Source organism: Tamandua tetradactyla, chromosome 9 (genome assembly GCF_023851605.1).
Source record: "Tamandua tetradactyla isolate mTamTet1 chromosome 9, mTamTet1.pri, whole genome shotgun sequence".
In the NCBI taxonomy this organism is placed as follows: domain Eukaryota; kingdom Metazoa; phylum Chordata; class Mammalia; order Pilosa; family Myrmecophagidae; genus Tamandua; species Tamandua tetradactyla.
This window is the reverse complement of record NC_135335.1, coordinates 60,008,387-60,036,116: the sequence shown is the minus strand read 5'-3', so window position 1 is coordinate 60,036,116 and position 27,730 is coordinate 60,008,387. Positions and strand designations below refer to the sequence as shown.

The 27,730-nt window shown below is 36.5% G+C and overlaps 1 protein-coding gene across 1 annotated transcript in view; it reads left to right on the top strand.

The window, feature by feature from the left end:
- CTNND2 (catenin delta 2) overlaps window positions 1-27,730 on the top strand; it is a 990,776-nt gene that overhangs the window by 523,282 nt on the left and 439,764 nt on the right. The window contains exons 4-5 of the mRNA XM_077116860.1: window positions 18,858-18,892; window positions 19,269-19,385. Coding sequence (XP_076972975.1) covers window positions 18,858-18,892; window positions 19,269-19,385 — 152 coding nt within the window. The remainder of the gene's footprint in view (window positions 1-18,857; window positions 18,893-19,268; window positions 19,386-27,730) is intronic.

Here is a 27,730-nt window from a genome sequence, read left to right as displayed (position 1 = left end):
GTTTTGATTATCTGTGGTTCTTTAACAAACTACCCCAACCTCAGTGACTTTAATAACAGCTCTACTTACTCCGGATACTGTGGGTAGGAATTCAGGCACAGCTCAGCTGGGCAGGTCTTCCATCCCATGCTGTGCTAAATGGGGCCATTCGCTCTAGCTGGGCTCAGAAGGAAGGTTCCGGAAGGCTTCTCTCACATGCCTGGCACCTCCGTGCTCCTCCCCATGGTCCTTCTCTTCCCATATGACTAGCTTGGGCTTCCACATAGCATGGCTGCCACAGGGTACTCAAACTGCTTCCAATAGTGCTCGCTTTGAAGCACAGGTACTCAGGCGTGGAAGGGAAGCTGTAGGTCTCTCAGATCCTCCCTCATTAATGGCATAGCAACACTTCTGCTGCAAGGTGTTTGTCTAAACATGTCACAGGCCAGCCCAGATTCCAGGGAGGGAGGGAAATAGACACCACCTCTCAATGGGAGAAATGGTAAGAATTTGCTGCTAATTTTAATCTGTCAGACACATTGCAGACATAAATATATCTTAACTCACTAGACTGCTTTAACCAGAATCTGCTGCTGCATTTAAGTTCTATGGTAGAAATCCAAAAACAATTTGCTGATTTTATGATACCTTTCTAGCTGTATTTGTGGTTTTACGGATTCCAAGAGCTCTTTGTCACCTTTCACCCCAACTTGCAGAGTGTAGGCTCTGGGCCTGCCAGCCATGCAATGCCTTCCACCAAAAGAGGTCTCAGGAAAAAGAAGTAGCAACTCCACAGATGCCTAAATGACATAACCTCATTAAAGAAGAGCTGCTTACTACTATTTTATTTTATGTAAAGATCCCAAACAATTCTCAATAAGTAATATATGTCTATTTTGTTTTCAAATAATGATGATACACTCCATTGACATATCTGTATTTTAGTGGTTGATCCTTTTGAAATGCCTGGTTCATAACTAAAGTGTGATTCAATCTCAGAGAGAGAGAAAAAAGGGGGAGATGTAATGTCTATGATCTTTATGTATAGTTTATCTAAACAAACTAAAGTTGTGTTTTCCATATGTTAACCCTCAGGTTTAAATACCAGCATTTCTGTTCTCTATTCTCTGACACCAAATATTGTCCCAGCCCCCAAAGTATGAGAAAAAGTATGTTGTTGTGATGTTGGTGGTGGTGGCAGTATAAACGTGTGTTTGTAAGCTATGTGCACTAGATGATGAGAAAATAAGCACATCTCTCATCATTCTACCAAATTGATGCCCTAAGTCTAGTTTCTCCAGCCACTAGGGGGAAATGAAGGTGTTTTCATTTGCTAATGCTGCTGTAATGCAATATACCAGACATGGAATGGCTTTTACAGTTCTAAGGCCATAAAAATGTCCAAACTAAGGCATTCAGGGAAAGGTACCTTGCCTCAAGAAAGGCCAATGGCATCCAGGATTACTCTGTCAGTTGGGAAGGCCTGTGGCTAGCATCTGAGGTCCTTGCTTCCAATCCGTTGCTTGTGCTTCTGATTCCAGTGACTTCCTTTCCTTTCATCTGTAGACCCTCACTTAGTTTCTCTGTATCAACTCTCTCCAGGTTCTGGCTTGCTTAGCATCTCATGGGAAGGCACATGGCGATCTGCTGGGCTTTGGTTCCTGTCTTTCTTCTCTCAGCTCTCTCAGCTCCTGGAGTCTCCTGGGGCTTCTGCCTTTCCAAACATCTTTGTCTAGTCTACATCTGAGGTTTCTCCAAAATGTTTCACCTTTTAAAAGACTCCAGTAAAATAATCAAGACTCCAGTAAACCAATCAATTCCTTGAATGGGCAGAGTCACATCTCCATCTAACCAAAACATCACACCCACAATTGGGTGTATCACATTTCCATGGGAGTAATCTGATCAAAAGGCCACACCCACAACTGAATGGGTCAGTCTCCATGGAACAATCTAATCAATGATTCTACCCTAAACAATAGGGCTGACCCCACAAGATTGGTTCAGGATTGTCAGAAAATGTCTCTTTTGGGGTACTTATCAGTTTTGAACTAGCACAGAAGGTATGTCTCAGGCTATCGGATTAATTATATAGGATTCTAAATTTAGGGGTATTTTAGGTTTTTGGAAGCTTCCTATATTTTTTAAGCTCAGAGAAGTTAAAAAAAAAAAAAAGGAGTATGTTTTTTTGTTCTTGTTTTAATTTCCAGCCTTTTAAAAATCTCAACAGATCCTTACCTGCACTACTATTTTTTGTTTGTTTGTTTCGGGTGAATGTTCTGGGAATAGAATCTGGGTCTCCCGCGTGAAAAGCGAGCATTCTACCACTGAACCACCCTTGCACTACTATTTTTAAACCATTTAACCATTTATACAGTAAAGCAGGAAAAATGTGTCTTCTTCAACTCTATAGCATTCCGTTAATTCATTCAGTTTTATGCTTCATTCCAACACCTTACTCTTTTTTGGTGTATGTGTTTAATATCCAGTCTTAATAGTAAAGGTAAAGCCACTTTATATTCCAGTAGTAAAAATACTGATCAAGTCCACCAATTACAAATAAAGCAAAATCAATTTTTATTTGTCTATTTCTGAATAGGAAAATAAAATGAAGGACAACTCTGTTGCAGTTGAAAACCCCACTTTTCCTAGGTGAACAATGAGCTAAGCTCAGAGGGCTGTTGTGACCTGCTTTCTAGTGACTCTTTTCATCATCTCATTTGTTTGATGCTTTTGGAAAATCTATACAAAGTACCAAAGTCTAGTTTACTTGGTGCATTTGCTGTGAGAAGGGCTTATTAGAGCAATTTATGGGAGGCTTGTATGACTTAGAAATCGGTCCAATAAGAATTAAACCAACACCACCAACTCATTTCATTTAGACCATTAAGCACATTAGGTGATGAAGATATTGTCAGTTCCTCTATAGCCATATTAAATCAACAAATTAAAAATGAAAGATCCCTTGCTGGCTGGGAATTTCCTGTGCGTCTTCATCAAGTCTCACTCTGGCGTCCTGCTTTGCCCTATTGCCTTAAATAACCATGTAGGCAACAGAAGCAGAGCAGGACATGCTAATGACAACCACCACTGATGAGTTCTGATTTATCTTCCTATAATTGTTTCCAATTAGAAACCACTAGGAACACATCATGGAACATTTGTAAATGAAAATAATGTTTCATTTAACAGAAAGCTTGAGTGAATATGGCAATGAGCTTAATTAAGGAGGGGGAGAGTAGTGTGTGTAAATCTATGGGATGAGCAAAGTTTAACGATTAAAGAAAAAGAACTGTATAGGGGCATAAAATGCAGGGCCTCTTTGAGAATATGTATGTTTCCTTACATATCTGAACATGTTCCCCAGAGCTACGATTTTCCCCACTGCTGCTTTCTCTTTTTTCTTTTCTTTTTTTATATTTTTATTGACAAAACAAAACAACATACACTCACAAATATTATTAACATATGAATATTCCATACTTGATGTACAATCAATGACACACATTATCACATAGTTGTATATTCATCACCATGATCACTTCTTAGAACATTTGCTTCACTCCAGAAAAATAAATAAAAAGAAAAAACTCACACATACCACACCCCTTACCCCTCCCTCTCATTGACCACTAGTATTTCCATCTACCCATTATATTTTAACCTTTGTTCCCCCTATTTATTTTTCCATACCCCTTACCACTTCCTTTCATTGATCACTAGTATTTCGATCTACTCAACTTATTTTAACGTTTGTCCCCCTATTATTTATTTATTTTTAATCCATATGTTTTACTAATCTGTCCATACCGAAGATAAAAGGATCATCAGACACAAGGTTTTCACAATCACACAGACAGTCACATTGCAAAAGCCATATCATTATGCAATCATCTTCAAGAAATATGGCTACTGGAACATGGCTCTGTAGTTTCAGGCACTTCCCTCTAGCTTCTCTAACACACCTTAAACTAAAAACGGGTTATCTATGTAATGCGTAAGAATAGCCTCCAGGATAACCACTTGACTGTTTGAAATCTCTCAGCCACTGATACTTTATTTTGTCTCATTTCTCTCTTCCCCCTTTCGGTCAAGAAGGTTTTCTCAATCCCCTGATGCTGAGTCCCAGCTCATTCTAGAATTTCTGTCCCACATTGCCAGGGAAGTTTACACCCTGGGAGTCAGGTCCCACATAGAGGGGGAGGGCAGCGACTTTGCTTGCCATGTTGGCTGAGAGAGAGATTGCTGCTTTTTCTAGAATCAAGGGTTAAAGAGCACTCTCCAAGAATATCCTGACCTTGAGAAAACATAGGTAAATCTAGATATATAAAGAATGTGAATTAAAGCCTCACTGTTTTTATAAAATATTTGCCATGGTACACCCTTAAAAAACAAGGGTTCCTGTAGTGTTTAATATGCAGGCTGATGACGTAGTGACATGACTGATATCTTAGCAGCTGATTAGTGAATGTTTTAATTCCATACTAGGTTGTGCAAATCAAAATATGCACTCAGTAGATTATATACTTATTCTAAAGATATTTTGTGACAGAAGGGTCATAAAAGTAGATGGTCCCTTTTTTTTTCAAGGAGCAGTTGTAAAGAAAGAAAATCAATGAGATAACTAAAGGATATAATTAGAATATTAATTGTGCTAATTGTGCTGATGTTCATTTTGAACAAATGCTTTATGAGTTTATGACATCAACTAATTTTGCTGATGTCCGTTATGAACAAATACCATGATACTGAGAGGATTCCAAAGATGAATCTCTGTCCTCAAGGATTTTGCAGTGCAGCAAAGACAAATTTCAAGGAACAAACAATCCTAGGCTGGTGTAATAAGTGATGAAGCTGCTCCAAAGGCTTAGAAGATGTTGATCCTCAAATACCCTGCACAGCTAAGGCAGGCCCAGCAGGCTTTGCAAAGGAACATGCATTTGATCTCACAGGCAGTGGGAAACCACGACAGGCTTCTGAGCTAGGGGTTTCCCTGGTCAGATTTCTGCTTTAGGATAGTATATTATTAGTGACATTGGAGATAATTGATTGAAGCAGGAAAATACTGTATGCATGAAGAATTGGAGAGAGGCATAGGGGCAGATTTGTTGGTACTCTATCTGTCCCCGCAATGATCATTTGAGGTAGATAATGTTCAGGGCCGACTACCTGAAAATGTGGGGCTTTTTGTTCAAAAATCAGAAAAAAAATTCCCTTAACGGTATTTTAAAAGTACTAAAGCTTTTTCCCTTTCTTCCACAGTCTCTCTCTTTACTTGTCGTGGTGTTTATTATTTGCAATTTCATGCCATTCTAAGTAAAGAAAAATTCAAATTTTGAATCATTGGCATGTATATTACCATTCATCTTTATTTTGTGCAATGCCAGATTTAAAGGCTAACATAAAAGCATTTAATTCATATGCAGAAGCACTGAAATTATGTATTTCACATTCTGTAGCCCATACCCGCATATATAGTTTGTTCTTACCAAACGGTAGAGACACTGCACAAAACTTGAACACAACAGTTTTTATTTCACTTCTTGACATGCACAGATTCTACCCACATTCTCTAGTTTTGGCCTATTGTCAAGTAAGGACGAACTGAAAAGGAATGGAGCTGTGGGTTGCCGTCTCTTTTCCTTTTCTCCAGATAATAATTTTCAGCATAACTTTTGACTAATAGAGAGAAGTAATACAAATAAGAAAGGATATGCTAGGATTCCTTGGGTGTTCTTGCTTATTAGAACACCATTGCCTTCTTTACGCATTCAAAACACTGGTTCAAAGGGAAAGCATGTCCCTTTTGGGCTGTCTGCACTCCTGCTTACTCAGTCATAGATGCAGCGCACTTACCCTGTACTTGCTTTGAGTTGGGCTCAATTCCCAAGACACACCGTTGCTCTACCCGGGCATTGCAAATGCTATATGTGAATAGGGCAGCAGGAACAAAGCACACACATATTGTGCCTGTCTCCTCGGCTCATGTGCCTACTCCATTATTCACTTGCAAAATGCAAGTTCAAAGATAAAATCATTAAGCGTTTCAAGATGGTGACAACAGCAGAGCACTTTTCCAACGGCACAGGTCCCTTGCCCAGGAAACCATCCCTAGTGCTGTTATCCCAGTATATATGAGGACATGGAAGTTAGGGAGGGGATAGGATTGCTCTGTGTTCCTCTCAGGCAGCAGGGAATTGTGATGGGTAGAGTTACTCATATCCTCCAGCCTCAGAGCTCTTTATAGCACAAGAGCTGACACAAAGCTCCACTTAAGGGGAGTGGGTTTCAAGGAACAATCAGACTGAAGAATGGATAGACGGATGGATTGAAATGAAGGATGTCAAAAATGATTTCTGGGAAGATATGCTTTAAGTATTTTAAGAACATTAGGAGATTTTCAGTTCATGGAATTGAATTTTTTAACAGTTTTATGCATTTGATTTGAGGTGCAATAATTTTATGAGACTTCATACTCAAACCCCCCTCTTCCTGTGAAAAGAGAACCCCAGGACAGACACAGCTGCCCGGTATCTGGAGAAGGTGGGGAGGCTGATCCAGTTTGGTAGTTTCAAATATCTGATGTTACATATTCAGAAGAAAAAATATATGAATATATTAATGTGGGGCTTTTATTCATCATAATAAATATGGATAGCGACAGACAGTTGTGACTCCAGTAAACCAGTTTCCAGGAGCTGGGAAAGTGGGAAGGGCTTCTGTGGAATGAGCCTGGTGCTGTAGTGGCTTCCCTGTGAACTGGCAGGAGGAGCGGGAAGTGTGTCTGCCAGGCGAGAGCCAAACAACGCATACGCTTCCCGAGAGCCCGCAAATTACATCGTGTGAGGTGTCTTGGAACCAAGTAGAATGCATTAAGACTTGTACTTAGCTCTAGTGTTGTAAGCCAAAATTTCACTTTTAATTTTCTTCTGAAACATATGGCAGTGGAAATAAATACAGGAGCCTGATGAGCAGAGACGCTTAGATACAATGGGTGAGTTTAGGTTCTGGAGCAGCACAGTTCCTCGCAATTGGCAATGGGCGGTGTGATTCGTGTATGATGCTCCAGGGATAGCGGCTTCATTCACAAAACAAACAGGAATGAATCAGGGCAGGGTAAGCTAAGCTCTGGATGATGCAGATGAAGAACTAAATGGATAATCAGAAGTAAGCACTGTTTTTATTTTCTTTTTCCTTCCTGCATTTCTCCTTACCTTACCTTACCTGACCTGACCTGACCTTACCTTCCTCACTTCCATTCTGTATTTCACTATTCCTGTAGTGTCATAGTATACATATGACATCCAGTTCAGGGAAAAGAAAATAAAGAGGTACCAAACCATACCCCACTAAGTGTAATATTTTCACATCTTATTTTGAAATAATTATAGATTCCCAGAAGTCCCTTTTCCCAGCCCAAATTAGACAAGGAAGCTGCTTGTACCCTTTATCCAGTTCTCCCAGTAGTAACACTTCACATAACTGTAGTTATGCAAAAATTTAGATAAACAGAATCATAATGTGACCTTCTCCAATTGTTTCTTTTCCACTCAACACAAATCTCTTGAGATCCCTCCAAGTTGTCTCTAGTTGCAGATGCCAAAAGCCCATTCCTTTTTATTGCTCCATATTCACCCAGGTCTGGAGGTTAGCCAGTCACTTGTTGAAGGATATTTGGTTGTTTCCAGTTAGGGGGTTATGAATAAACCTACTATGAACATGTGTGCATCCTCTAAATGTTAACTGACACTTTGCATGGTTTGAGGCTTACTGCTGCTCATGAGGAGGTGAAGATCTATGGCACTACAACAGTTGTTGTTTGTGATTATCACATGGTTTATGCTCTATAAGGGCCCTGAAATTGAAATTTCTTTTTCATGCATCATCAGTTTCAGCTTGACCCCCTCATATGGTCCAGAGTTGGCCCCACAATTAAGGAAAGCTAACTCTACTGAGAGGATCCCAACCATGGGATAATTCTGGGAACAAAAAAGATAGTGAATGCTAGAGACATAAATTTGGAATATCTGAGAAACTTGATACCAGGCACCAGCTCTAAGACACACCAACTATTCGTCTCCTGCCTAAGAAATCAATTATGAATGATCAAACTGCAAAATTCAGTGAGCTCTGTCTTCACTAGCAGAATCAAGAAATGAAATGCTCATGTTACTCAAGTATCTAATTGTGAGCTATAATGAACACCAAAGAGGAATTATTAATGTCACAATGCATAATCATCCAGCAGTGTACACCTAGCACATAAACCACATAAACTGTGCTGCCTTTTGATGGTTTGGAAGGTACTTCGGAATGTTATAAGATCTCCAAGTCAACTGAAGAGCAGTTTCCCTGTCCATTTGGATTTGCAACTTACTACATTCCAATTTACAGAATGCCCACTGGCAAAGACATTATGTACTTTATTTCCCAGTGTGGATGGCATTTGGAAATGTTGCTGTAAAATCCTGGTGCAGTAGTGAGAACATTTGAAAAATAATACCTAGCCCATGCATGACAAGCCCCCCAGAAAACTATAGAAAGAGATAAAATGTCAGAATTTTTTTTAGTTCATTATACACCATTGGTTTGTTCCTCCTAATATTGAATTTTATATACAATGGGACTCTTGTAATATAACTGCAATCAACGCCAAGATTATAAAAGGCATTTGAAGAAGAGAAACTTGAATGTATTTTTTTTTCATGGTAAGAGCTTGGTTTTTGTGCAGATGGCACATTTACAGTGATTGAGCCTGTGGCTAATTCTTTGTGGCCTTTAGAGTCCGGAATATTTATTTCCATGGAAGGAGAACAAAGCAGACTTTGTGTTAATTCTCCTTGTTTCCCTCTGTGTGACTAGCTCACACACAGGACATGTTGTATGTTCTGCGATAAAGGTAGGAACTAAGTGTATGTCAGGTTACGACGTGGACTCCATTACCAGTTTGATGTATCATTTGCCTGGTTAATTTGTCAATCGCCAACTCCCACAGAATTGGCTTAGGGATATAAATTTCTCCTGGCTCATGTTAAAAAGAAATTAATAATAGTAACCTGGCTCTAATTTCTTTTCTTCCGTAGTTTTGAAAATAGTAAATGATCTTTGTGGTTTGTAGGATAGTAGGAACAGCGGCAGTTGCCAAGAGAGGCCCCTGTTCTGCGCTGATTGGAAACTCCCGGATTTAAAGCAAATCACCTTTCTTTGGAAATCACCAACTTCCTTCTTTCTTCCCCATTTCATGTGGAAAGAAAAGGTAGACAATATAAATTCTGCACAGCCTGTAACATATTTGAGTGATATGTTGGCTCTCAAACAAAAACAAATTGGATTCCATGTGGATGTCAAACACCTTTCTGTTCTCTGAATCAGTGGCCTCCCCTGGGCCTCTCCTCCCAAACATGGGATAGTAACAGCTTACTCTCTTTACTGCTTTCCGTGATCTTGGCACATTTTTATCATTTTTTTATATACATCATCCACTTAACTTTGCCAGCAACCCTATGGGGAAGAGGCTGGTGAGATCTCATCCACAAAAGGGGAAACTGCAGCTTAGAGAAAGTAAGTGACTCGCAAGATCAGTGGGACTGTGTGTGGTCATGTCTCAAACATTCCTCTTCATAACTCATCCCCCTAGTCCTTCCCGGTTTCCTAGGCAGGCCCCGACCCACTGTAAGGCCCTGGACGGCCGGTGCTGGGCCTCTCTCTTCTGCAAGCTCCCGCCCTCCATGAGTAAACACTCACCAGGTCTTTGGGGCAGCTGTATTTTGCCCCTTTTCACTGGACTGGTGACATGCTGCTGCCTGGGAGCAGGCACCCCCATGCCTGGGGTTTGTTCTAATGTCCACTGCGCCCCCTTCCCCAGGTTCAATCCTTTTTGACCTTCCCCCAGTGGACTTCAGTGCACCCCATGTGATGAGATGATGGTGATGGGAACCCCCCTTTAGGAACCACTTCAATAATAAGAAATAAAGCAGGAAGCGGGCCCAGGTCCTGGGCTCGTCCCCTGATGTAAACGGGCTCATTGAATGCTCACGGGGACTTCACTGACTTGCCCAGGGTTTCCCCGCTTGGAAGCCGCAGAGCTGAGTGTAGCCCTGGCCACATGGTGTCAGAACTGACACGCTGACCACTGCACACGCCTCTCCTGGGTCAGGGGTTTGGGACTGCCCTGGGCACCTCTCGTAGCCCCACAAATATTTTAATGATAGTTGTGAAATTTTATTTTTTTATAAAAATAGTTAAAGCCAAAAGAAAATGTATGATTTGAAAAGGAAACAGAGATTCTAACTGAATGGCTGAGATGGCACATCATTGTTTGGGAATGTTGCACACGTGGGGCCTGTACAGTTCACAAGGCAATAAACAAAAGGAAAATCAGCTCCACAGAGCATCCTGGGAGGGGCAGGGTTATTTTTCAAGTCTAAAAAACAAATTCTGGAGAGCATGCACTCCCATGAAAGGGCAACAGCAGCCCAAAGAAGAGCTCCAGGGGGCCCCACTTCTCTCCATTTTTAACAGAATATCTTGCATGTCCAAAGCATTTGGGACTTTTGATCAAGGTCATTTCATTTTGCGACCAATTCCTATTCTTGTGATAGGCTGCATGTAAAACCCCATTCTCAAAAACAATCTCTTTCAAAATATTAAAGATAACTATTTTACAAATAAATACCTCTATTCATAGATAAATATATATGCAAATAAATATATATAGAAGTGATCTAAGAAAGAATATTCTTCATATAAAGATCTTTTGCTCCTGTCAGCTAGAATCAAACCATTTTGGAGCAATTTATTTCTCACTAGTTTCTCTGGCTTATATTTTAGGTTACATTGCTTAACCTGAAAGAAAACCAGCAAAAACCTCATAGTTCCTTACCTTTATTACATTTTGAAAGTTATCATGTGCCATAATAGGCCATATGATGCAATGTAGAGATTGGTGCTTTGGGCATTGAGAAGTTGAAATAGGAAATAAGAAAATGAATTTGAGCAGGTTCCTTACAGACCAGTATCACAGGAATGATTTGCTTTGGGTCTCCTGCTGATATTAAGAAAACTTCCTGAACTTTCATATATATATATATATAATTTTTTATTAGAAATAGCTTGGAGGTTGGTAAGCAGAGTATCATGCTGGAAATGATGAGGTGAAAATCACTTCTCAAGAAACTCAAAGGTTATTCTTTGCTTTAAACGAGCCCACTGTCCCCACTTCATGCCCTCAAGAACTTGAGTTATTGGTGCTCACTTGAAATGTCCAAACTATATCAAACTTGAAAGTAAAGGTGATACTATAATTTTTCTCATGTGCAAAATGGGGGGAAGAACATAGCTCTAAAGCATTATTTCCCTCTATTATTTGTACTTATATTATTTTGCATCATAAGACTTTTCACTAGGAATGATCCTAGCAACTCTGAGAATATCATGCAGAATTGAATTGCAAAGATTTATCTAAGCATTTAACTAAGCATATATCTAAATGCAAAAATCAGGTCTGTTTTTTTCTCCCGTATTCCAAGTATCAAAGTTTTTTTTTAAATTAATGATGATATCTGTCCTGTGCTATTCTTGAAACTGTTATGTACCCTAGAAAAGCCATATTCTTTTAATCCTAATCCAATTTTATGAGGGCAGACCTACTGCTTAGGGTGGGACTTTTTGATTAAACTGTTTCCATGGAGATGTGACCCACCCAGTTGTGCGTAGGATCTTTGATTAGACTATTTCTACAGAGCTGTGACCCCGCGCATTCAAGATGGGTCTTAATCCATTTTTCTGCAGTCTTTTAAGAGTGCTCACTCATGGCGGAGAGGATGCAGACAGAAATACCCCAGGTGCTAAGCAAGGATTTCACAGAAATAGCCAGAACCTGGAGTTGCTGACTCAGAGAGCAGAGAGATGAAACCAAGAGACAGAGACGTTTGGAGATGCTAAGAAATAAAACCCTGAGTTTGCTCCAGAGAAGCTACATGAGGTCCCCAGACACTTGTAGGGCCACTGAACTCAGAAGCTGAGGGCAAAGGAACCCAGGAGCAGGGACCAGCAGACCTCAGCCACCTGCCTTCCCAGTTGGCAGAAGTGTCCCAGATGCCGGTTGCCTTCCCCTCCGAGAAGGTACCAGCTTTTTGTTACCTTAATTTGGACATTTTCACAGCCTTAGACTTGTAACTTGTAACTTAATAAATTGCCTTTATAAAAACCAATGCCCTTCGGGTATATTGCATTCCAGCAGCATTAGCAAATGGAAACATATCCTAATAATTGCAGGTTATTTTTTATAAAGTAAGACACTAGGGATAAAAGTGAAGTTCCCTTTATATCCCCACTCAGACTCATTTCTCTCATCATGATATACAGGTGTATTTTTTTAATACGTATGTTTTATGTTCTATATATCTATGCCTTTATAAACAAAATTGTTTAGTGGGTGTTTTTAAAATTTACATACTTGAGCTGTTATAGGCAACTTGCATATTTTGCTCTGCCTTGTGTGTGTATGTGTGTTTGACAACAGGAAATGAAAATATATTTGAATTAATTTTATGAAGTAAAATCTTGATACCACAAACAAATAAGAAAAATAGGAGTCAAGAAAATCAGAAGCTATTCTCACTTACGAACAGAAATGTAGAAATTCTGACCAAAATATTTTCATATGAACTTGACAACATACGAAGGCTAATACCTCATAACAAAATTGAGGTTATTCTGCAGTCAGATATTTTGTTTGGCACTAGAACATTATTCAATAATGTAACTCACCTCATTAACACACTAAAGGATTACAGTTCAATGATTTTCTCAACAGTTTTGGCAAAGTAAGAATGGAAGGGAACTTAGATAAAACATTTCTAGAAACAACAACATACTAAAGAAAGCAAGTAAACAAAATGTAAATCTCGTATTTATGATGAATCGTTGAAAGTTTTCTCTTTAAAATAATACCTACTCTAACCACTTCGATTTTTCATTGTACTAGAGGACCTAGCCAGTGCAATAAGGCAAGCCTTCCCCAAAAGTATACAAATTGTTAGAAATAGTGGACTAATTTCTGCCTTGGTTTTGAGAACTATGTTAATATATAGGTATTTAGCTCATTTATTTTAACTGCTGAATAGTATTCATTCCATATCTATGCAATATAGGTTATGCAATTATATGATATTTTTCCACCTCCTTATTGCTCATTTGCTTAGCTAGTTTCCATTTGTTTTTTTCTGTTACTGACAATATAAACATTAACTGCCATGAAATCTTCTTGCAAAGGTGCAAAGGTTTTGCTGGAGTGTCTGCCTAGAAGCAGAATTGCAGGGCAGATGGGTAGTCACCGACATTCCCAGGTGTTATCTCATAGCTCTCCCAACCAGCTCACTGAATTTACTCCCCCCCACATTGTACGAGCGCTCTTACTTCCCCTTAGTGCTATCAGATTTTCGAATTCCTTGAAAATCTTAAGGTGTATAAAGTGGTTCTTGTGTTTCACTTTTATTCCTCGTTACTGAGAGTCGAGTATATTATGTTATCATAATATTATATTATTATAAAATATGTGTATTTCTTGGCGAGGTGTTCTTGATTTTTCTACTTCCCAACTCCTACATGTATTTGATGAACTCATGTCTACTCTTTTTGTTTATCTCTATCTTATTGAGCTGTAGGAATTATTAATATATTCTAGATACTAATCCTTTGTAAGCAAGTAACGTAAATTGCAAATATCTTCTCCCAGAATGTGCCTTTTTTAAAAAAATTTGTAAATCCATTGTAGTTGAATCGTGAGCTGCCAAATGTGTGACTAGAATGGTGGCTCGGAAGGTGAGTTATGAAAGCAGGCACCCAAATCATGATCTTGATCCACTACTTGCCAGATGTGGGACCTCCAGCAGTTTCCTTAACCTCTTTTTACCTTGGTTTCATTGTCTATAAAATGGGACTAATAGTACCTCTAGCAAAAAGGTTTGTTATGAAGAGTAACTGTAAAGCACTTAAAACAGTCCCTGGTGCAAAATGAGAGCTACGAAAGTGTTAACTATTAAGATTTGGCTTTTAATATATTGTTTTAAAAGTCCTGTCTTAGCATCACCTAGTTCTGTGTATGTGTAAAGGTTAAATAGTACCTCTGGTAGTCTTTGTTATCAATAACAATCATAGTTACTGGGGTGTAGATTTTATGCATAGGTATGTTTAAATATGTATGATCTAAATTGCATCTATATTGTTTTGAATTTTAATTCTCTAGAGATGATTTCTGTTTCCAGAAATAGCATTTCAGCAGTGAAAGCAAACTTTATTTCCTGAAATTGAAAATGCATTTATGTTACAACAGCTTCAGAAATGACTTTTCTATTATATAAAACTGAATTATATGACTGGGAGAAAGATTACATGGGTAATATCTAGATACCTGAAGACACAGGCACAATTTGTACAGTTGAATAAATAATGTTTGCCTTTTTAAAATCCACCTCAGAACAATTTTTAAGAGAAGGAATCAAATGCATGAAATATGCAATTGCATAGAATTCCCTAACAGAGTGCATAAAATGTACACTTAAGAGAAATAAAATCCAAATCAGGTTCTCTTGGGACTTCTATTCTCTGTGAATAGTCATCCTTTTAATGCATTTTAACTGTGCTAAAGGAAGCAAGGAAACCACTGAAGTGATTAATGCTCTTTGCCCAAAAGGAAGGTGCCTCTGTTTGATAAGATCCTTTTATATTCAATGTCAATGGTATTTTCAATTGCAATAAAAAAAAAATTTGCTCTTGTTTCTGTTGCATTGTAAAATTCAAGCAATTTTGATCAGCGAGATGAGCAAAAAAAAAATTAAATATTATGTGACAGTGTCATGTATAGTCCTACACATAAAAATACCCATTGCTATGGACAAGCAGACAAATCCCAAAGGATGAGCTAAAGCTCTGCCACCCCCCAGAAAATGTGCTAGGGAGACCCAGGACATTTTCTTCCAGCTCCCCGACATCAGAGTCGTAACTCAACCATGGGTTGTTGCTCAATTAAGCTCTGCGCCTTCTCCTGGTTGGCAGGATGCTTTGCCTCTCGTGGTTCCCAGAGGCCCATTTCAACACAGGTTTTGGGGAAAGAGAGAGCACACAGATTTCATGCCTGTCCTTCAGTGCTCGAGGTCGGCAATGACACTGGTCACTTCTGCTCTCAGCCTTTTGTATGGCTCTGTCGTATGTTCTCCCAGGTGCCTGGAAAGAGAGGTCAGCTGGATTTTCTGAGCCCTGAGAATAGCTTCCACTGAGTCATTCACTCTTACTGATTTAAGTAGGTGGTAATTTAAGCAAGTTTCCCTCTCTATCTTTTGATTGTGAGTTAGATTGTCATTGTTTGCAGTGATTATGTTCTATAAGTATCTGTGAACACAGAATTAGCAAATACTGAACCACTGCCCCAGGGGGAAATACAGGGTTAGGTTCCTGCCAGCCTCAGGCTGCAACATTTCATCAGCCACTTAATACATAACCTTGTTTTATGTTTGTTTCTGCTTGAAGAGACCTTATTTAACATTAATCAACAATAATTACCATTAAACTCACAGCCAATAGTAGGATAACTCACCAATGAAGTTTATCTGAAATTTCTCCATAAGGCATATTGTATATAGGCTTCTCCTGCATGGGAACAGTAGACAGCGCTTCAGTCCTGGGCTTGGGGCCATTTTAAACAGTGAAATCACCACTAAAAAGTGCAAAAATGAAAAAAAACAAGCAATGAATATGCTGCCCATAGTAGGTTGAATTATGTGCCCCACAAAAGACATAATCTTACCCCATGTTCCTGTAGGTGTGAACTCAGGTGTAAATGGAATCTTTTGAAGCCGTTAATTATAGAATTGTAGTTAAGGTGTAGCCCAGCTGAATCAGAGTGGCCTATAACCTGTATCACTAGAGTCCTTTATAAACCCAAGAAATTCAAATTGAGTTATTCAGAGGAAGCCAGAGAGGAGCCAGAAGCCCAAAGTCAGTGGAAACCAGAAGAGCAGACAGAGAAAGGAAGAGCATCATGTGATGGGGGGCAGACATGCAAAAGCCAAGGAGCCCCAAGGAATTTGGCAAATTAGCACCAGAATTCTGTACTTTGGGGACAAAGTATTACCTTGCCATCTCCTTGATTTTGGACTTCTACCCTCTGAAACCATGAGCCAGTAAGTTCTTTTATATAAGCCAAGCTCTTGCACAGTATTTGTCATAGCAGTTGGGCAAACGAAGACACTGCCTAAAGAACACTTATTTTCTGGGTGACATCTGAAACAAGAAGGCCAGGCGTTGCCTTGTTTGACCTCAGCTGGGAACACGCTTGTTGGGTGAACCAAATTGTTCACCACTCTTCTCATGTTCATGTGTGAATGCCACACAAGTGTGTCAAGTGTTGATTTGCCAGCAAGTAGATGAACCCATGCATTTGGAATCTGCAAATAATGAGGATCTGCTACATGACCTTGGAGTTGGACAGTTTTGAATTTCTGTTGAGTCCCTTGTGCGCTACATGATCAAGTTACTTAGCATTACTAAGCCTATTCTTTCCCATCCATAAAAGTAGAGATTTGCAACACTTGTGCGCTAGCAAGGTCTTGATATATAATAAGCATTTAGTGAATGGCTGTACTAACACTAGGAATGTCATAGCATACAGGTAACAGGAAATCTTGATGGAATATAACATGAGAATTTATATATTGTTTCATAAAATATAACACCACCTTGAATGTTTGTCCAGATTTAAAATGTAGAAGAATGAAGTTGTGGGCCAGCTCTAAATGTATCATGAATCCTTAATGATGATATTATCCAATCCGTGAAATGAAATACTATTGAGCCACATAAAGCAATGAAGTACTGATACATGCTGCAATGTGGGTGAACCGTGGAAGCCTTGAGCTAAGAGAAAGAAGTGAGACATAAGTGCTACATATCATATTATTCCTTTATATGAAATATCAAGAATAGGCAAATCCACTGAGACAGAAGCCAGATGAGTGGTTTCCAGAGCCTAGAGGAAGGAGAAATAGGGAGTGACCACTTAATGAGTAGGGGCTTCTTTTTGGTATGCTGAAATTGTTCTCGAACTAGATAGAGGTGGTGGTTGCACAAATTTGTGAATATACTAAATGTCTCTGGATTATACACTTTAAGATAGTTAAGTGGTGTTTTTATACTATGTGAATTTAACCTCAATAATAAAATAATATGCGTGGTTTTTAAAGTTAGCTGTCCATAAGAATCATCTGAAAGTCTTGTCACACTAATGCCTATTCCCAACCCAGCCCCTAGAGTTTCTGATTTTGGAGTTCTCTGGGGGAACCATGAATACTTGTGTTTAAGAAATGCTATATGTGTTTCTGGCACATGAGCATACAAATGTACTCAGAATCAATACGACTGGAGTCTAGTCCAGTTTGTGCAAATGATCGATTGGATTGATCTTTAAACATTAATATTTTGATAGCCACGTCTTTGAAAAATAATGATTAGTGGCCTTCTTAGAGTATGAATATAGCCAGAATGACCATGGTTCTGGTTTACTATGATAATTCTTGAATTTTAAGATGTGCCTGCCATATATGAAATGCTACTTCATAAGTAAACCTGCCCTGAAGTTTTTAAAATATTGATTTCAGGGCTACATTTGTATTTACTTTAAACTCTGTGGATAGATATCAGTACTTTATAATATTACATCATTTTTCAAGCAAGAAAAATTTGCACTGTACTGAATTCATGATATCATTTCGTGTGTCAATCCTGTCTGTAGCTCTGATCATTGTAAAACCATTTTCCATTTTGCTAAAATACATTGGCTCAGAAGCAAGATACCTCATAAAAGTCACGTGTTTCTTAAGGGACTACTTGGGTATTCATTTACATCAATCATGGCACACTAAAATATACCAGAATTCCTGCCCCCTCCCATAAATGTATTCAGAAGCTCTCTCTACAGAACGAATTAAAGGTCTAAAATCCACTTGCTATTGTGAAACTGATAAGCTGTTCATAGAAGCTAGTGAAATAAGTGGAGAAAATCATTCTCAGAATGATGCCTGTCAGTAATTGGCATCTAGATTTGTCACCTATTACTGACATATTAAGAAAAGGGATGTAGGAAGTGTTTGCTTATAAAAGGAAAGAGTTATTCATATTTAGGAATTTTAAATGTATTCATATATTTCACAGTTAATACATCATCCCAAATAAATCTATCCTTCTGCAAGGATCCAATCTGCACAATGTCTGTGGCATATCACATTCTGAACAACCCTTTCTAGCTGCATCATTTTATAAGATGCATTGCAAAGTGAGAATTTCAGAAATGTATATTCAATTGGTGGCCAAGTGTCATCAGTTTTAAAATACTTACTTTCAGCTGTAATAATCAACTGAAAGGAACTGCTCATATGAGATGTCTAAAGGAAGGCATAGACTTATTCTGTCTTCCTTTACAGTAAAAAAGGAGAAAGTTATTTCTTTATGTTTCCTTACAAAGTCTCTGTAACACTATTCAGACTTTACATCTTCAAATAAGTAAAATTGGGTAAATGTGCACCCATGTAGTAGTTATTATTAGGAATAAGTACACTAGGTTGGGCCTTGTAAAAAGATGAGCTGTTCTGAAGATTGTTCCAACAATGATTAGTTGCCAATGTGAATCTCTATGAATCAAAAGGGTTGTATAGCAAATCGATTAAAATGGAGAGTGTATCAAAATGGGATCCCTTTCTCAGTAAGAAGTTGACGAGCCAGGGAAACACCATTGGTATCCTAATGTGCCTTTTTGTGTCTTGTAAGTCTAGGGTCGTTTCTTTTCCAATCAATGCATTATACCTGTGTATTCTCTTTTTTTACAGTTCAGCAGAAGAACAGTTTCATTGGCAGTCCCAAGGTAAAGTATATATAATTTCTTGATGAGCACTAACACTTCTACATCTATCAGTTGTCTTTATTGTCTTGTGAACTTTAGAAAGAGATTCATGAATATGAATCTGACAGCGCCATGAAAGAAAAATTGAAATGAAGATGTTTTGACAGTTCATGATTTCAAAGGAGTTAAGTTCTCTCAATTCCTCAACTTGTTTGTGGGCATATGAAATTGGCTGACCTTGGCTTTAATGCTGGTTGACCAATCTCATTAGATATGCAATGTGATTTCTAATGAGGAAGTCATAAAGGTGTGATTAAGATACTTCTGATTATTAAATAATAACCTAAAGCTTTAATATCAACATTGATATTCACCACTTTAAAACATTTTATTTCAGATGGTCAAAAAGATATTGAAGATGAACTTACAACAGGTCTTGAGCTGGTGGACTCCTGTATTAGGTCACTGCAGGAATCAGGGATACTTGACCCACAGGATTATTCAACAGGTGAAAGTAAGTCAAGTGGCAATTACTCGCAAATGTACTTAAGATATAAGAGTATCATAAAATTATTTTCTAATAAAATTAATATTTTGTGCCGTATTTAATTAGGATTTTGTGTTATTTTTATGCTTTGTGCTTGCTATATCCATTTGATTCCATTTTCATCACTGCCCTTCCACATTGCACAAGGCTAAATCACATTAGGTTATAAATTTTCTCATATTATGAATTGTTTCTAACTTACCTGGCCACCTTTTTAGCGTATAGACTAGAACACTGCATGAACTCATAATTATTAGTTTAATTTGTATTGCCTGTTTAATGAACAACAACAGTTTGCTCATGTAGATCATTATTATTAATAGATGTATTTTAAATCATATAGCAATTATAGAACAAAAAACAAAACAATTTATATAATATATAAAATACTAAATATTTCCTATGTAATATAGCTCCTTCCATTTATATATTTAACAATCCTGCATTGCTGAATTAGCCTAATAAAGGATCTAAAGATTTCTTTATCTCCATGTAATTATAGATTTCTCACCCAGAGCGGTTGAAGCTTAGAAATAAAAAGCGATAAGTTAAAATAAGTCTCATTTTAATAAATTGTAAAATTCTCTTCACTTATTTTTAATAAAACCCCACAAAGGGCTAAAATTTAATCATTAAAACATACATTATCTTGGTAATTTCTCCATCAAAAAATCAGCAGAGCATTTTTATTCCTTAATTTAAAAAAAATAAAATTCCTTAAAATACCCACACAGTTTTGTCAGATAAAAGGCAGACAAGAATAAGATAGCATACTGATCTTTTAAAACCCCTTAATTTACATATTAGCTAGTTTTCTATATAATCTCTATATGACTGCTCGTAGTAATGCTCGTAGTATAGCATTATCATGAATATCCAGATTTATATAACCCATTAAGCTGAATGATTGTATTAGCCTTCTTCTCTGTATTTTATGATTAAATGCAGAATTGTTACCTCTTCTCCTTTAGCATCCATAAATATATTTCTCTAGTAGAAGTAGTTTTAATACAACTATATTTAGTTAATATTTGAGACACATGCACTCATCTTACTGGAGAGTAGGGAAGCTGAGATGAAAGGAGTTCCTTGGTGGGTAGATAGTAGATATCTCATTTCTTGTACAATAGTAGAGAAACATATATTTGATTGCGAGTGTATGAGCGGAGATAATCTTTAATAAATAGAATGTACAGGACTCTTGCATCAAATGGGGGATGAGGGAGAATGATTTTTTTTAAAAAAGGAGGATGCAAAGAGTAAAATAAGGTGATACAATCAAATTAACAAGAAAAAATAAGTCAAGGGTTTCAATTGTAACAATACATGTGAACACATTGAATTTTCCTATGAAAAGAATAAAACTTTAAGTTTGTAGTAAACAAAAGCAAAATAGCTGTGTGATGTTTAAAAGAGACAGTGAATGCTTTCTATCATGTTGGCTGTAAAGGGAAAGGCAAAAGTAGTGCCAGAAAATGCGAATATCGAGAGTGGAGTGTGGAGATGAATGAGATGAAGTAGAATTTAATACTAAAGCACTACGCAGGATGAGGGAGGGCATTATGTGGTGGGAAAGTCTTAACTTACAAAATATGATAAACTCTCACTGAAATCTAACAAGCGTGCATGCAGCAGACAGCTTAGTAACTGAATATTAATGCAAAATAACCCTAAATGAAAAGAGTTGATGAAAAATATTGTAGAGATTTCAGTGTACATTTCTCCGAGTCAAGCAGACTACTAGAAGAAAAAAGCCACAGAAGACTGGAATCATATAATCAACAAAGCAATTTATTAAATAATTTGGGGGGGGGGGCATGGGCAGTCTCCTATTATATATATACATATATATGTGTATATGTATTTTTTATTACATGGGCAGGACCCGAAAATCGAACCCAGGCCTCTGGCATTCCACGCAAGAGCTCTGCCACTGAACCACCTTTAACCCACCCTAAATAAATTTTTAAAAGTTGATTTAAAGGTTTTAAAAAGTCATTTTTAAACATCCTTTAAATTTAAAAAAAGTAATCTTTTGTTATATGTATCAGGGAAAAATCACAAAAAAATTTCAAGTACTGAAAGAAAGGGCAATCCTATTATTTTTTAATTTAAGAAGGTCACATTCTTGGATAATAATTCAGCATAATTGAAATGCACAATAAAATAATAAGCAAAAGAAATAATCATTGAAATTAAGAAATAGTCTTCTGGATATTTGTTGACTCAAAATGGAAGTTAAAAAATGTTACATAATATTTAGAAAGCAAATAATAGAAGAACATTTTATACTAAAATCTTCGAGATACAGAAAAACATCTTCACTCAGAGGAAATCTTAACTTACTTCATTATTAGAATAAATGCAAAACAAAGTAATTTTAATACTCATTTTGGGAAAGTCTTAAAAGAAATTAAATACATATAAATAAACTAAGAAGATGGAAATGATATATAAAAAAAGATGCCATGATACAAAATAAAATAGAATAGATAAATAAATCCAAAAGAACAAAAACGTAGATAAAACTTGAATGAAATTGATAAAGGGAAAATGAAGGATATCTATAATAAATGTGTGTGTTTGTGTGTGTGTGTAAAATTTGGAATGAAGAAGGAGATAAAACAAGATATATGGGGGAGGTTAAAATATGTATATAAAAGAAGTACATGCAGCTCTAAGACAGCAAATTTTAAAACCTAGAGAAAAAGATAATGGAAAATTTGGATAGGCAACAATGAGTGAAAAGAATGTGAAGGAGAGTGAAGAACTAATCTTAGAGGTATTAACACCAGTAAAATTCACAGGTGTATTCTATTTAACCCTTAAAGAACAGGCAATTTCAATGATAGTTACACTAGTCCAGGAAAGATGGAAAGCTACCTGTGATTTTCCTTTTATTTTAGGAAGCCAGCTATCATAAGCTTGAAATCAAAACTTAATGAAGATGGAAAATAAAATCTATATAATTTATGGAAATAGATATAGTGCATATTTTCTAAAAACATGAGAAAATAGAATCCAATGTGGCATCAAAATATACAGTAAATAAGCATCTGTTTCAGGAGTACAAAAATCTCAATAAATCAAGTAAAATAATTTAGTAATTCAACATCTTAAAGGAAGAAAATCTTACAATAATAATATCAAGGATACTAAATAGCATTTGATAAATTTTAACACCATTCTTAATAAAAACCCTATGAAATGGAGGAATAAAAAAATCATGAATATGATACTAAAAAGCAAAAGTTTTTCAAAAGCTAGGAGCAAATATTATTCTAAATGGTAAAATCCTTAACTTGTATTATTAAAATAAATAGCCAGGTAGGGACAGGAGGCCCACTATACAATTACTTTTTCAGAATTATTTTAGAGATACTAGCAATTAGAATAATATAAGAAAAATAGAAAATGAGATATTTTTCTCTTTACTGATCATGTAATTGTTTTCCAGAATGCATTAGTAACTATAGTTTAAAAAATATTTGGAGAATTTGGTAGTGTAAACAAGTAGAAGAACTATTTGTGGGCATTAGTAAATAGCAATATGCAGTTAGAGAAAAGAAATAAGGAAAAAAGAAAAAAGGAAATAATAAGAAGAAATCCACCTCACTGAAACAAAAAATTATAAATCATCTGGGGAAAAAAATTTTTAAAGCAGGTAACATTGTTACATCAGGTAAAAGTACATAAAAATAAATACTGAATGACTTTAAACAAAATCTTAAATTGAAAGATTACAATGTTCCTAGCTAAAAATATCTAATATCTAATATTCATAAATTCTTCCAAAATTAATATATACATCCAAGAATAGCAAATTAAATTTCTATTGTTTAAACATATGTTAAATTATTTAAAAGTTAATTCAAAGGAATTTATGCCTGAAAATGTTCAATATGCTTTTAAAAGAGGAATAGTGAGGAGAGACTTAGCATTTTAAGTTATTTTTAAAACACTACGAAGCTACTAACATTAAAACACTATGGTGAAGTATATTTATTTATGTGAATTAATAAATTTGCTGGCTAGAAGTTGGAAATAAATTTAATATATAATATATTTAATTCACATTGTGAATGCAATAAGTAATCTGGAAGACAAAGTTGAACCCTTACACCATATAAATTAATAGATGATAGAGAGATAGATATATTTCAGTACATACACAGACTTTCCATCATAAAAATGTTTGCTGTAGCACAGTATACATTTGTCACAAAACTGGTTTTTGTGGGGAATGGGGTAATTCTCTTACATTAAGAGAATCAAAATGAAAAACATTTGAAGATAAATTAGATGAGGTGAACAATCTAAGTGTTGAGGTGTTGAGGATTCCTTCATTACCATTAAAAGTTGAGAAGTTATAAAATGAAAGAATGATTTATTTTAAAAGTTTAAGCTTTATTTCTTAAAAATAATTCTTTAATCAAGGATATAGGTAGATGGCATCTTGGCAAAATATTTGCATTAATGTAACAGCTAGTGACTGAATGAATTTAATATAAAAAGAGCAGTTATGAATTTTTAATTGATAAAAATCTCAATTAAAATTTGACAAAGAGCTCAATTTAAAAATTGACATGAAAATAAAGAGACAAAATATAGATGATGCTAAATTACCCAAGTAATCAATGAAAATTGAAATGCCAATAAAATATACGTTTACTTCTATTGGAATAATAGTTTTTAAAATTATGAGATCTGCTATTGGGGATAAATGGAAAAGAATATCTTCATACTTACAGGTTGAAGATCAAATTGCTATATTCTCCTTGTAAAGCCATTTGGCTGTATTTACCAAAATAAAAATATACCCATCCTTTAATGTGTCAATTTTGAAATCTATCCCATGGAAACGAAAACATCAGTCATTAAAAATGTTTGTATTTATATTTCACTTGCACATATATTTCAGGACATACACAGACTTTCCATCATAAAAATGTTTGCTGTGGCACAGGATACGTTTGTCACAAAACTGGTGGTTGTTGGGGAATGAGGTAATTATGCACCAACAGGGGAATCCTTGAAGAACATGGGAAATGATTGGCTTATTAAAGAAAATGAATTAGATGTGTAGGAGGATGTCCATAATGGACCATTATGTGAGATAAGCAAGCCATAAAGACAGAAGCAAAGTATGGAAATCTGTGAGTGTGCAAAAGGACATAAAAGAATATGCTTGAGTTTGTTAATTTTGGAAGTAGTGGAGGAAGGTATGGAGAAGGCGACAGCTGGTGCCGTTGGAGGTAGGTGAGAGAAGAGGAGGAAGAGGGGCAAAAGAAATTAAGAATCAATACTTACAGATAGAACCTTGAACAAATGTATGATTTAAAAGGAAGAGCTCACTCATAGTTGCAGATGCAAGCAGAAGGACCCAGATCAACCCAGAAACAAACACATAGATGGACCGCAGATAAATACCTGGCCCCTGCCTTATTTAGGGGAAACTTGGTGTGCTGCATCATTTTTATATTTGTTCATAATTACTTCCCTATATACATGAACATATTCAACATATCGAATTAAATTTAAAAATGTAAACCAGATTCTATACATATGTATATGAAGTTTTATTAAAAGCAAGTAAATGTCAGCTAATAATACTGAGCTCTCTTAGTTGAGAAGCTCTGCTACTACCCACAAGGAAAATGGGAAGAATTTTTAGTGGTTTTCACTTTTGTTTTCCTCCTATATGTGTTTCATTTACCTGCAAAAGATGTATCTTTAACACACACCCAAGTTAAACCAGCCAGTAAATTTTCAAAATGTTTTTGATAAGTGCTGAATTTTGATTTGTCTGAAAATTTCGTACTGGATTTCTTTTTCATGCTTTCTATTTCGTACTGGATTATCTTTTTTGAGACTTCCTAGGATTTTAGTTGAGTCTTCTTTTTGTAGACTCCTGGCTTCCTGCTTAGAAGAAAAGAAAAACAGAAACAAAAATAAAAATGCAGAATAACAGGCCATGAAAGCACCATCAGAAAGGATTAGTTGAAAGGATTCTGAGCCTCAGTTGAATGTGAATATTGCTATTTCTGAAGAAACAATTGTTCTGAATGTGTTTAGAGTCACTTTGAGACTGAAATAACTGAGTAAAATTCAGGAAAATAGTTTTAATTAAATTAAAATGAAATTGAATAAATTTAAACAACTCTCATGGCAGGCATTAATTATTGCTAATTTTAACTGTTTAGAGGGTTATAAAATACACATTTCAATTCCTGTATGTATTTATATCAGTTAGGGTCCAGGTGGGAAACTGACTTTACTTAAAAGTGTAACTGGAGAGAGTTCATTGAGGTGGTCTTTATAGCGATGGGCACACAGCATGCAGAGTGCCTGAAGGTACTCCAGGGCTGACCCCACCCAGATGACCTTACCACCCTTCCATCTCAGAGACGGATTGAGGAACTAGCACAGTTTTCTGACAGAAGTGCAGAGGGGGCAGGAATAAATATCCCAAGCTCTTTCTGTCTCCTTCCGCTGCCTTTCATTGGCCAAACCCAACCAGAATCCAGATTGTGGGACTGGGATAGAATCTACGTAGAGGAAACGACAGAGAACAGCTTTGGAGGGCAGAGAGAATAGTCAGCACAGGAGCCTACCTACTAGCAGAACAGCAGCCCATATGTATGTTCTTAATGTAAAATTTAAAGATATGTAGAGACTCCTTGACACATTTCATGTAATTAGGGACAAGCCATCAGATTCTGCTGCCCCCTTGATGTGTAGGTTTATCTAATCAGCTGGGACAGTCAGGATACAGCTAATGCTAAATGGGAACTGGCATCCTGCCCTTGAGAGCCAGTTTACCAGCCTGAAAAAAAAAAGTTACAATAGTAACCAATGTCATTCCCTAAACCCATAGCACTTAATTTGCTGGGTTTATTTTTCCTTCCAAGATTTCACTAAAAAATAAAAATTGAAGGGGCTGCAAGGTAAAATATTCAGTGGTAAAATATTCATCTGCCATGCGAGGGACCCGGGTTCAATTCCCAGCCCATGCACATCCCCCCCAAAATAAATAAATACAGATAAAAATCGAATTACATAAACCCGTCTTCTTGACCTTAAACCAAATAATTATTGCTCTTCTCTCCTGCCTTTATGAGGTCTTACAACTTTCAATGTTTTCCAACACTTTATTTTGCAAAAAAGTGCTGTCCTAAACCCCTGTAAATCGTGTACACATTCTTTACCAGCCCTCCACTGTGTCATGACTGCGGGCTGTGAAATTTCAGTTCTAGCAAATATGTGTCACTGAATCATTAGGAGAATTGCTGAAAAGATTGCAGTTGCTTTATGGAAAAAAAAGAAGTTTAATGACGGGGCTTTAAGGGCATTACTCCTGACATAATGCACAGTCTGGACACAACGGCCATGGGCCAAGTACCTTATTTAATACTTACATCCTTGGAGATAAAAACTCAGAGATAAGGGCGATGATATCTAAGCCAATAATTAATTTAAAATACATTCAGTCAAATGTTGATAGAATTAGCACCTTGCAGAAAATATGATTTCTTTGTTTAACCGGAAATTGTTAATTTGTTTAAATATTATTATACTTTAAAATAGTAATTATTGGGCAATACAATAGTAGCTCAGTGGCAGAATTCTCACCTGCCATGCCAGAGTCCCAGGTTCGATTCCCGGAGCCTGCCCATGCAAAAAAAAAAAAAAAGGAAAAAAAAAAGTAGTAATTATTTATCTGGGTAACATATTCACACAATGAAATTCCACCACATCCTAGAAACTTTCAGCATTCGGTAGGAAGAAAATCTTAGGAATATCAGCAAAGAAAAGCAGGCTACCTTCTGAATTTTCAAATCAGAGTATATTCAAAATACTGGGAGGCATTCATGCAGATTGCGTGATTCAGAACTGGTAGAATCCAAATAGAAAAATCGTATAGAGTTTGACAGAGATTACTATATCACTGTTAATTTATAATCTGTCATTTTCATATAATTACTGTGAGTATACTCAACATCTGTATGGCAGGAAAATCTGTGCAAGACCAGATTATTAAAAGGGTAATAAACATAATTCCATACATTCTTAAACAATAATCATAAAGATGAGACGCATCCTTGTGAGTGAATGTTTTTGTAATTCCAGCTAAGCATGGCATCTAAGGATGCAGAAGTGGTCCAAGTAGATAGTATGAGTATTTTGTAAAGATTTGAGCAATTTAAATGCTAAATGGCTGGAAACATAAAAACCATCCTCAGGGAAGGAAGCCTGTTTTGTTTTGTTTTGTATTGTGGGAGGAACCAGGTTCTCAGGGAGATCCACAAGGT